Source organism: Erpetoichthys calabaricus, chromosome 9, assembly GCF_900747795.2.
Source record: "Erpetoichthys calabaricus chromosome 9, fErpCal1.3, whole genome shotgun sequence".
Lineage (NCBI taxonomy): Eukaryota > Metazoa > Chordata > Cladistia > Polypteriformes > Polypteridae > Erpetoichthys > Erpetoichthys calabaricus.
Window position 1 is genome coordinate 138500157 of NC_041402.2, and position 11163 is coordinate 138511319.

Sequence of the window (11163 nt, forward strand, 5' to 3'; positions counted from 1 at the left end):
GTTTGAAGTTATAATGACATTCAGTTACCCAAATCATCAAGATGGACACAAAAGCACGATGAAAGGATGCACTGTGCAGGAGAAGGAAAAGAATTAGGCTCATATACATGGAAGTTAGAAAGGTAAGAGATTGAAAGATTAAAATTTTACACATTTGATTATTTGACACTTAAATCAAAGCTACTGGCTCCTAATTTTTTTCTTTTAGGAGCCACTGGCTTGTTGACGTGAATTTTTGCCTGGAGTGCTGAAATATATCAAACAAATTCCATTGTAATGGATGTCCTTTTGCATATATTATGAATGACATAAAAAAAACAACTTTATGGATTTACTGGTGCTGCATTTATTACAGAGTGCACATTAATAAGATCATTTGCTAATATTTACTATTTTTATAATTACATTTCCAGGAACTGTATTCATTTACCAATAAAATCCCATATGAATGTTTATTTATAAAATGTGTCCATTATGAAACTGAAAATTGTGTTAAATAAGCATTTTGACCCCAAATATAGTCTGTCAACATCCTTTTTCACGAATGACTAAAGCAAAGAAAGAACACTGAATATGAAGTCATATGTTGTAATTATCATCATCATTTGCAGAATGGATAACAGCAGAACTGCAGCAGTCCACACACAAAAGACCAGCGTCAATGCGTCCCCTTCTGTATCATCTGGGTAAAACGGTTAGTAATAGTCAAGGTTGTGTCAATAAACCTTTCCACACAACTGGTGAGACAGCCTTCAGTCCTAGAGTCCAGTTTAGAGCTGGGCTTATCCACACACTTATCCCAGCATACATCTGTGAAATTATGAACCTGCAGGAAAGAAAGAAAACAAAATGAGCCTTTCATGCAGGAGAAAATTAGGCAATATTGCACATAATCACACATTAAATCTTGGCAAATGTGAATTTGTATTCTTGCTCTTTTTTCATTAACTGCCCACTAACTACAATAATGTAAAATAAGTGATGTTGAGAAGCTAATTTGTGTTTCTTGGCATAAGCTTCTGCTGCTAGGGACCTACTACTATTTAAGAATGCCAATGTATAAGAGAAAATAATGAAATTCAAAGCAGAAATCATCAAAATAAAAAAATGTTTTTAACATTTTTATTTGATGACCAGTAGTTTAAAAAAAATAAAAAATTAAAAGGTAGCTCTTCAAAAATTCTGAAACCAAGCACAGAGACTACAGGTTCTAGTTGCCTATTACTCACTATGACTTTACCAAAACACCCTGTGGCAGACGACCGGGGACCCAGCCCCATCGGGATGCCTGGAGAAGGGAAGGACCGGGTGAGGGGTAATATCATCTCCGGGATGCAAGAGGGCAGCCCCCCTGGATTGCAGCGGGGCCATGGGCTTGGAGCTTGGAAGTTCAACCCTGTTGGGGCCTGTGGCCACCACCGGGGGGGGCGCCTGGACAGGAGTGGAGGTGGTGAAAGAATAGAGGAAAAGAGAAGAAAAGAAAGAAAAGGACTGCGAGCAATAGTGCTGGTGGGTTGTGCATTGTGTGCTGTGTAAAAGGCAAAAGAAAAATAAATTGTGTGTGCTTTTGGAAATTGTGTGTCTCAGTGTCTGTCTGTGCTGAGGCTGATTCTCCACAACCCATATGAGACTGAGACACACACACACACACACACACACTAAAAAGACAATTTTGCCAAATAAGAATTGCAAATCAATCCATGCAATTTTGACATCAGTGGAGTTGGAAAATGTACTCTTTTCTGTAAATTTGCACTAATTTCCAAACTTAGGTCATTCTTCGGTACTGAGTGTTGTTTGATGGGGGAAAAAAGAAATTTAAACAATTTTAGCATAAGGATACAACATAAAATGTGAAAAAATGAAGGATTATAAATACAGTGATCCCTCGCTATATCGCGCTTCGTCTTTCGCGGCTTCACTCCATCGCGGATTTTAAATGAAAGCATATGTGAATATATATCGCGGATTTTTCACTGCTTCGCGGATGTCTGCGGTCTACAGTACGTGTGCTTCCTCAGTTGATTTGCCCATTTGAATTCAAACAAGGGACGCCTTTGAATTCAAACAAGGGACGCTATTGGCGGATGGCTGAGAAGCTACCCAATCAGAGCCTTCGGTTAAGTTCCTGTGTGCTGCTGATTGGCTCAGCGACGGAGTGCTGCATTAACCAGGAAGTCTAATCTCACTCATTCATCATTAACGCACGTTACTGTTACTGCTGCAGGAGCCGTGTCCAAGCTCCAACAGAAGATGCAAATGATTGCAGAAAAGGTAAAAGTTTTGGATATGTTGAAGGAAGGAAACAGCTACACCGCTGCAGGACACCATTACAGCATAAATGAGTCCGCGATTCTTTTTATTTAAAAAGGAGGAAAAGCATATAAGATCTACGGCCGCAGTGTCCTTTAACCAGGGTGCAAAACGAGTTGCAAGTGGACGTGATAAGGCAGTAGTCTGGATGGAATCTGCTTTAGGGATTTGGATTGAAGAGTGATGGAAGAAGTACAACGGCGGTGCTAAACAGTCGCCTGAAGAGGCTCCTTTAGAAGAGCTGTAACGCTATCCTTTGTAGTGCAGTAAAATTAAACTCATCGTTATTGGACAAGTTGTCGTGTCATTGTTGGTGAGTAACCATAATTAATTATTTACGTACAGTACTTACTACATGTACATAGTTTAGTGTCACTGTACACACATTTTACTGTATACAATTTTTCTTGCATTGTACGTATTTATTGCTGGTGGCCTGTCTGTCGTAATGGCTGTAACATATGTGATATCGGAGACGCTCGATATCTTTAAAATAATATTTAGGTTTTACTGTATGTAAACTGTGTTTACATACATAATTTCAACGAATCTTCCCTAATATCTAAGAGAATACAAAGGGTTTATGCTGTATAATTGTGCGTGAAATGTTTATAATAGTGTGGGAGAGTTTATAAAGGCTTAAAATATATAAAAATAACCATATAAACATATGGTTTCTACTTCGCGGATTTTCTTATTTCGCGGGTGGCTCTGGAACGCAACCCCCGCGATGGAGGAGGGATTATTGTATACTGTATTTGGGGTCATATTTTAACTACATTATACTGTAAAATGTCATTAGCAATCATGTACTTTATGTGCTCTACTAATAAATGTAATTATTCTTCTATTATTGTCACTACTACATATTACTAATTGTCACAAAAATATTTAATAAATACAAGTGACTTTGATTAAATAATGAAAAAGCACCAATTTTCAAAACAGTTAACTAAGCTCCCAAATGCAACTGAATGTTACACCATGTGTATATTTTCTGACTTTTTAGACTTCACCAGCCTAGTTAAACAAAAGTTGTGTCTTTAAATCAAACCACTTTGGGATTCTAATGTTTTTCAATAAAAAGTGCAATTACAAGCAATAGTTTACTCACATACAGTAAATCTGCTGATGATGGAAGTGCTAAACAGCAACAGCACAGCCACCAATATTCTGAAGCCACTAGCTTTCTGGTGGTGTAAAGACAAACGTCTCAGAAGTGGTTATATTCGTGGGAATTTTTTTTTTTACTTTGAATTTAAAATTTTAAGAAGAAAGTACTGATTGGTTATTTAACTTCTCCCAATTTATTGGTCACTTCCATGAACATACTATTCAATAATTTTGTTGGGAATCTTCTTTTGTAGTTAAAGAAACAGATTTCTCAGGAGACAGAGCAGTCTTTAATGATGTGCTCTTCTGCAGAGTGCCGATGCTAATTGGAATCTTTTACTCCCTTTCAACTTGAGAAGCCAGATGGCAAAAGATTCTAACCTCATTTCTCCAAGTTACAGAGGAGACAGCAACTCCACTACACAACACAGATGCACTTCTTAAATTTTGATTGTTCAATACAAGTATAAAACTATACATTTCTTTCTTCAAAAAAAATAATTTTAAAGTTCTGCTTGTTGATGTTATGCCTCACATGAGGAAACACACACACAGGAACCAGAAGTTAGGATCCATATTTCAGCTCACTCTACTTGTAACATCTAAACCCTGCTACTTTGCAGCAGTATTGGAGTTTTCATATTGCTCTCTGGTGGCACGGTGGCGCAGTGGGTAGCGCTGCTGCCTCACAGTTAGGAGACCTGGGTTCACTTCCGGGTCCTCCTTGCGTGGAGTTTGCATGTTCTCCCCGTGTCTGTGTGGGTTTCCTCCAGGTGCTCCGGTTTCCTCCCACAGTCCAAAGATATGCAGGTTAGGTGGATTGGCGATTCTAAATTGTCCCTAGTGCGTGCTTGGTGTGTGTGTGTGTGTGCGCCCTGCGCAGGGCTTGTTTCCTGCCTTGCGCCCTGTGTTGGCTGGGATTGGCTCCAACAGACCCCCGTGACCCTGTAGTTAGGATATAGAGGTTGGATAATGGATGGATATTGGTGTCTAACTTGGCCACATTCACATCATTAATGTTGGCTAGATAACAGTTCTGCTCCTTCATAATCATCTGGCAAAGGTGTGCAGTAAGGTGTGCTCAATACAATAAGGTATTGCACTGCTTTTCATAGTGCTGTGTCATTAACATACAACGAACAACTGACAGGATTTTCTTTTCCATTTTGTCCTATCATGTATAGGGATAGGAATCTATGCAGCAAGGCATATTTACGTGAATGTAGTAGCAATTTATTTTATTTTGACCTACAAAACTATTCTAACAGATGGCATACTGCAGACATTGATGTTCTAAATGCTCTGTCAACATTTAAGTCCATTATTAGGGTCAATTTGGTTTTCACAATTAAGAAAAGGCCTAATATGAAACATGCAATTTATAGGTATTGTATCACAATTGTAACACAATGTATTGTAATACAAAAAAAATGTTAAGTGACATTTTCCTGGTCATACAGTGAGTCAAAGATGAGGACTTAACTGTTACCCTGGGATCTAAAGTCTAATGTTAAGGGCCAATCACTTTTTGGCTTAAAATTTTGATTTCATTATACTCATCTCATATAGAGATTCTAACTTATTCCTGGCAGCAAACAGTTTGTTAGTTATTCTCAGACCTTCTCAGTCCAAGGCAGGCTCATGGGGGCTAGAACCAATCCTGGCAACACTGAGCACAAAGAATAAAACATCTTTGGACAGAGTGCCAGTTCATCCTAGGGAACAATCATTCATGTACACCTACACTGGCTCAAACAATGTGACCAATTTTAGATTTGCCAATCATCCTAACCTGCATTGTCTTTGGGCAGTTAAACAACTACTTCACTCTGCTGTTTGGTATCATTGTGTATCCCACACTGAATATGGACAGAGAAAGCAAACGAGAGAGTTGTCTGAGGAGATCAGAAAGAGTCACACAAGCAGAAGTCAAAGGCTATCAAACCATCTCCAAGCAGCTTGAAGTTCCTGTGACAACAGTTGCAAATATTACTATGTAGTTTAAGGTCCATGGGACAGTAGCCAACCTCCCTGGACATGAGCACAAGAGGAAAATCAACCCCAGAATAGGCAAAAGGATAGTGGCAATGGCAGGGCTGTGGAGTCGAGGAGTCAGAGACAATTTTGGGTACCTGGAGTCGGCAAAAATGTACCAACTCCAACTCCTAATAAATTTAAATTCTAATGAAAAAAATACAGCAAGTTCAAATGTCCCATTTCACAAACAATACTCATAATTAAGTACTTTTCTGATGTAAGAATAAAGCCCAGTGCATAGTTGTGTTACTACTAGTGTGAAGTTCAGCTGAGCTATTATACAACCTGATGTTCACATATTGTAATCTGGATTATGCTACATTAAAAAAAGTGTTTTCATTTTATTTCAGATATAATGTGTTTTAACAAGTTAATTTGAGTGTAAACAAGTGTAACGATGTAGGTTGATATGTGTGCTATGGCCTGCTGTATGTTATGGGGTTCTTGTCTTTTGTTTAAACTGGCCAATACGGTAGAGTCAGCTTCCTAGCCAGTAGTTCTGTGGTTGAAGGACGTGTATGTTGCCTTCCTTTAATCAACATGGAAAATACATTAGCATATTAAATACAGAGGAGTCGGGGTCAGAGTCAGAAGTACCAGAAACTAAGGAGTAAGAGTCGAAGGATTTATCTATCGACTCCACAGCCCTGGGCAATGGTACACCAAAAGCCATGGACAACTTCCAAAGAGATACAAGATGAACTCCAAGGTCCATCATTGTCTGACTGCAACATCTGTCACTTTTTGAGTGACAATGGGCTCAATGGAAAAAAGACACAAGAGTTGAAAGGAGAACATAAAAAAGCCAGACTGGAATTTGCTAAAATGCACATTGACAAGCCTTAATGCCTTTGAGAGGCTAGAATCTCCTTTAGACAAACGAGACAAAACTGGAGCTTTTCAGCAAGTCACATCAGCTCTATGTCCACATGTGAAAAAAATAACCTTGCAAATAAAATAAAACCCTAACTACCATCAAACTTAGAGGAGGCATGGTTATGTTCTGAGGCTGCTTTGCTGCATCTGGCATGAGATGCCTTGGGTCTGTGCAGAGGACAATGAAACTTCAAGATTATCAGGACATTCTAGAGTGAAACATACTGCCCAGTGTCAGAAAACTCAGTCTCAGTTGCAGGTCACGTCTTCCTCCAACAGGGTAAAGACTCAAAATACCCAGCTACAAGCATCCAAGAATGGCTAAGAACAAAACATTAGACTATTCTGAAGTAGCCTTCTATGAAACCTAATTTGAATCCCATTGAACATCTATAGAAAGAACTGAACTGTGCTCTGGAGAAGGCACACTTCAAACCTGACACAGCTGGAGTAGTTTGCTCAGGAAGAGTGGGCCAAACTACCTGTCGACAGGTGCAGCTGTCTCATTGAGAGCTACAGAACTGCAATGATTGCCTCTAAAGGTTGTGCAAAAAATATTATATTAGGGGTCCCATCATCTTTGTCTATGCCATTTTTATTTGTGTTATTTTTTTAAATATTCTGTTGAACGAAAACTCTAAAGCAAAGTCTGATTGTTATTAAATAAGGAATAAACAATAATGGGTGCTAATTACTTTTGTCAGTTTCAAGTTATTTCAGAGACAACTGGAAGGTTTCTCAATGGAGGGTTACCAACAAATTTGTCCACATGTAAAATTTTACATAGTACCTTTCACCAAACGTTTTGTTACAGCGGTGATTAATCCTACTACTTTGTTTCTTTTGCTTTTCTTTTTTTTTTTTTTTTTTTTTTTAAGATCTTTGTTATTTGGGTACATTGTATAACTATTCAAAGACAAGGGAACACATTATGACCTGTAATACATACAGACATTTGAAGTGTAGGGCACATTTTAAAGTGAAAATCGTTTTTAGTGTTATCTTTTCACTTTTATTCTCCAAAACTCTTATGTTAACAGTTACATTTACCTGTCAGAAACAAAAAGTTCTGTAAATATAAACAACACAATTTCAAAGTAAGCATGAGAGTGATTAAAACATATTTAAAATACTTTGTTTTATTAAAAGGTTAAAAGTTGGACTGAAGCTTGCAAATTACTCATCATAGTGACTCAAAGGCACATTTATAGATCAAATGCAGTTGTATTTAACCAGTGCCTGCTTTGTTAATAATTAAGAGATATCTTACGTATTATTTGTTTGGTCTGTAAAAATGTTTTCAGGAAAAAAGGGTAAATCAGCAAAATAAGATCCACTGAAGTAAATCCAATAAGTGAAAACAAAGCATGGACAATGAAAAAACTTTTGGACTTTATCAAGGTGGATATGAATCAGAATGTAGTGTACTTTAAAACTTTTTTTGGATGTTTATAAATGTTAACAGGTGGTTACATTCAAATTGTGCTTAAGGCCTTGTCTTTTTCATCCTCCTCTTTAAATAATTACCCTTTGTTCTGTAGTTAGTGAATATCTGTACTGTGGCTGTGTCTTCTGGATCTGTCAGCCTGAATCAGTTTGTGTTCAATTCTGTGGCTCCTCAAAGCATTTTTGTGTAATATGTCATGGATTGAATGATTTTGCAGTATACATTATTATGTCATTTTGAAACGTACTCCTCTGCATTTCATGTGCCTGTTTTTCTATCTTCATTATTTTTTTAACTTAACATTGATTAATTGGTAATATTTAATGTTATCCAGACCCAAATGTGGTATAAACATGCCTGCTGTGACTAGATATCATGGTAAAGATATAAGAGTTTAGTGAAAAAAAAATGCAGATCAGTACTGAATTACACTGATAACATCAATACATTGAACCAGCTTACCCCAATACAGAGTTCCTTGATGACAAAATTAATAAAATACCCATCTAAACATAGCACATTCTAACCAAGTGGTTCACACCTTCAGTCTAGGGGCCCACTGCACTTGCATATTTTTATTCTGATTTTAATTAGACTACTGCTTTTTAATTAAGCAACCTATTAGTTCAAGTTTCAGTGTTTTGGTGTCAAGCCAGAAATTACAAGCTGCAGTTACTAAATACTGTATTTTATTTATATATTATTGGAATTTGCTTATGTTACATTGTGTGATTTAGAGTTTGTTTTTAAGTGTTTTATCATCATCATGGTTTTCATTCTGCTTTTCCAGGTGTTTTGATTGACAATGAGGTGTCTGCAGCCTTTCAGCTTTCAGTGTCCCTTCTTTGGTGTCTACTACGCTAATCGTTAATTTTCATTATTTGGACGTCCTTTTTGACAGAAAAATAAAACAAGTTAAATATTTCGTTAAGATGTAGAAAATACAAATATTACTTAATTTCATGTGTATGTAAATCCGTACTATCATGCTTTTTTTAAACGGAATAAGAGAAGAACAAAAGACCAATTAGTTAAAAAATGAGATGATAAACTGACATAAACCTACAGCTGCAATGGGCACGACTGAACCTGATAAACCCCTAATCTCAGCCACGTGACCCGGAATATGTCTGATCCAAACGGCGTTCCGTAGATAAGGGTTTTTTTTTATTTTTGTTTTTTGATAAACACTATTTCACAAATTTTGTAGAATAATACGCTGAGCATGCTGTTTTTCACAGTCTTTACTTAAACTATACAGTACCCAGCAGTACTCATTCAACTATCAGAAGAGTGCCTTGAACCCCAAAAGTAGCTCACCTGTGCCTGAAACTGTGCCTTTTGTTGTTCGATGGCGATCAACCTCTGCAGCTCCGACGCCTCAGCTTTCTCTGATATGCTCGAAGATGAAAAGTCACTGAAATCCGACATAATTGTAACACTTAAAGCTTGACCTTCCTCTGTACTAAAGTAACACGAGGTATTCAAATGTGTAGGGCAGAGCGGAAATGGTGCCCTCCACTTATGAATATTAATAAGAGGGAGGGGACATTTTACATGTATTAATTCGGTTGTCTCTGTATGTATGTGGGTATGACGTAAAACAGTGAAACTAGTAAGCAACGTAAACATAACATTTTGCAACATCACGTTACTAGAGATGTACCACGCAGCAGAATGAGGGACAGTGTCAGTGCAGCAGCAGTGCGTGTTTATTTAAAATTATGTATATGAATGTGCGTGAATGTACCCGGCTATAAACTTGCGCTCCATGTTGGGTTAGGTCCTCTGGTAACGTTTACTAGAAACCATCCACTCTCGAACAGTAGGCCTACACTGCTTGCAATCCAGTTTTCTTCCGAAATTCGTAAGAATAATCTGTCAAGTTAATACTTACGTGCGATTGTGAGTCCGAGTCTGGACGTGAGGGTAATGAACTCGCACATTTTCCCCTTTACACTCAAGTTCAGTTTCTGATTTCATGATGTGACCACTCGGGGCTGTACCTGAACCCCAAACCCGACACAACTGCCAACATACAGTCCAGGGTTAATACGAAGTTTAATTTATTTAACAAAGCATCTTTGACAGATCTGAAATCAGTCCAGCACAGAAGAGTACAGTACAGCACAGCACTTCCCAATCCTAAATCTATCTGTTTTTCCTTCCTTCCTCTCCAGGCGAGGTTTGTCTGTCTTCACTCCCAACTCGGACTCCCTGAGAGAGGTGAAGGATCTCCTTTTAAGCCATACCCGGGAGTACTTCTGGTGTAATGAAGTTGAGTACCCCTACTCTAACAGTACCCAGTACCCAAGGACCCCAACAAACTCAGATTCTCATGTGGACCTGTGGGTATCCAAATGGGAGCCATACCAGAGGGATGTTGACAAACAGTGTTGCACCCTTGAATAGGTTTTTAAAATACCACAGACCCCATTCACGCACACTGAATAATTTTTAGAATCCCCATTTAACCCAACCTGCAAGTCTTACGTTATGTGGAAGCTGACATGGAGGGAAGATCCTAACATAAAACGAGTAAGTGTGGGATTTAAATCTAAGACAATCTGCAAGGAGGTAGCGCTAATCATTGCAATACTATGCTTCACCTTGTCACTTTATGTTTACTTTTTTTCTCCATATATAGTTGCAGGACACCAGAGCCTATCCGTGTAGTACTGGAGAAAGGCAGGACAAAAGTAGCCATGCTGAATGGATGTCAGTAGAAAGGATGATATGCTAATGCACAAAGCAAGAGATGCAAGTTCAGTTTTTAAGCTTGTGAGCAGAGCAGGTGCTGCCAAAATTACCAACTCAAGGACAAACTCAAAACATGCCGAATGGTGCTAGAAACTATATAAGGGATGTATCTTTCCTTTTCACCAAAACATAGTGGTGTGCAAAAGTATTCAATCCCCTTAAAAGAGAAATTTTCTGCCTGACAAACAAGTTGTACACATTTTTATTCATTCAGTATTTTAATGTGTAACTATAATACTGTAATAATATATTTCCAAAGTCAAAATAAACCGTTTTCTGTCAATATTTAAATGAAGAAGAAAAACTCATGTTAGTGTTTGCATAAGTATTCAAGCCCTACACATTAATACTTTGTCAAGAACCCTTAATAATAGCATTAATTCTTAACAACAGCCTTAATTATTTGGGCTAAGTATATACCAGTTTTGCACATTGTTCAGGAGTGATTCTTTCCCATTCTTCTTGGCAGAATTGATAGAGATCCTCTAGGTTGGTGAGATGGCACCTCTGGACAGCAGTTTTCAAATTACAGGGTGTGCTTTTTATATCCAAAAACATATAAAATACTCACAAGTAGTACCTACTGTAAATATGCTTAATTATCATCAAGTGACTGT

General features: G+C 37.8%; 1 protein-coding gene across 1 annotated transcript; it reads right to left on the reverse strand.

Annotated features, from left to right (window-relative positions):
• Nucleotides 1-316: 316 nt before the first annotated feature.
• On the reverse strand, nucleotides 317-9306 carry timm8b (translocase of inner mitochondrial membrane 8 homolog B (yeast)). Its single transcript, XM_028792838.2, has 2 exons — nucleotides 9107-9306; nucleotides 317-826 (listed from the first exon to the last, which is right to left on the reverse strand). The coding sequence occupies exons 1-2, from the start codon at nucleotides 9215-9217 to the stop codon at nucleotides 659-661; spliced, it is 279 nt and encodes a 92-aa protein (XP_028648671.2). The 5' UTR covers nucleotides 9218-9306; the 3' UTR covers nucleotides 317-658.
• Between the last annotated feature and the right edge of the window lie 1857 nt (nucleotides 9307-11163).

Coding starts and splice junctions, on each gene's coding strand:
- timm8b (XM_028792838.2), bottom strand. CDS start 9,217: ATGTCGGATTTCAGTGACTTTTCATCTTCGAGCATATCAGAGAAAGCT. Junction 827..9,106: donor AGGCACAGTTTCAGGCACAG/GTGAGCTACTTT, acceptor TCTTTCCTGCAG/GTTCATAATTTCACAGATGT.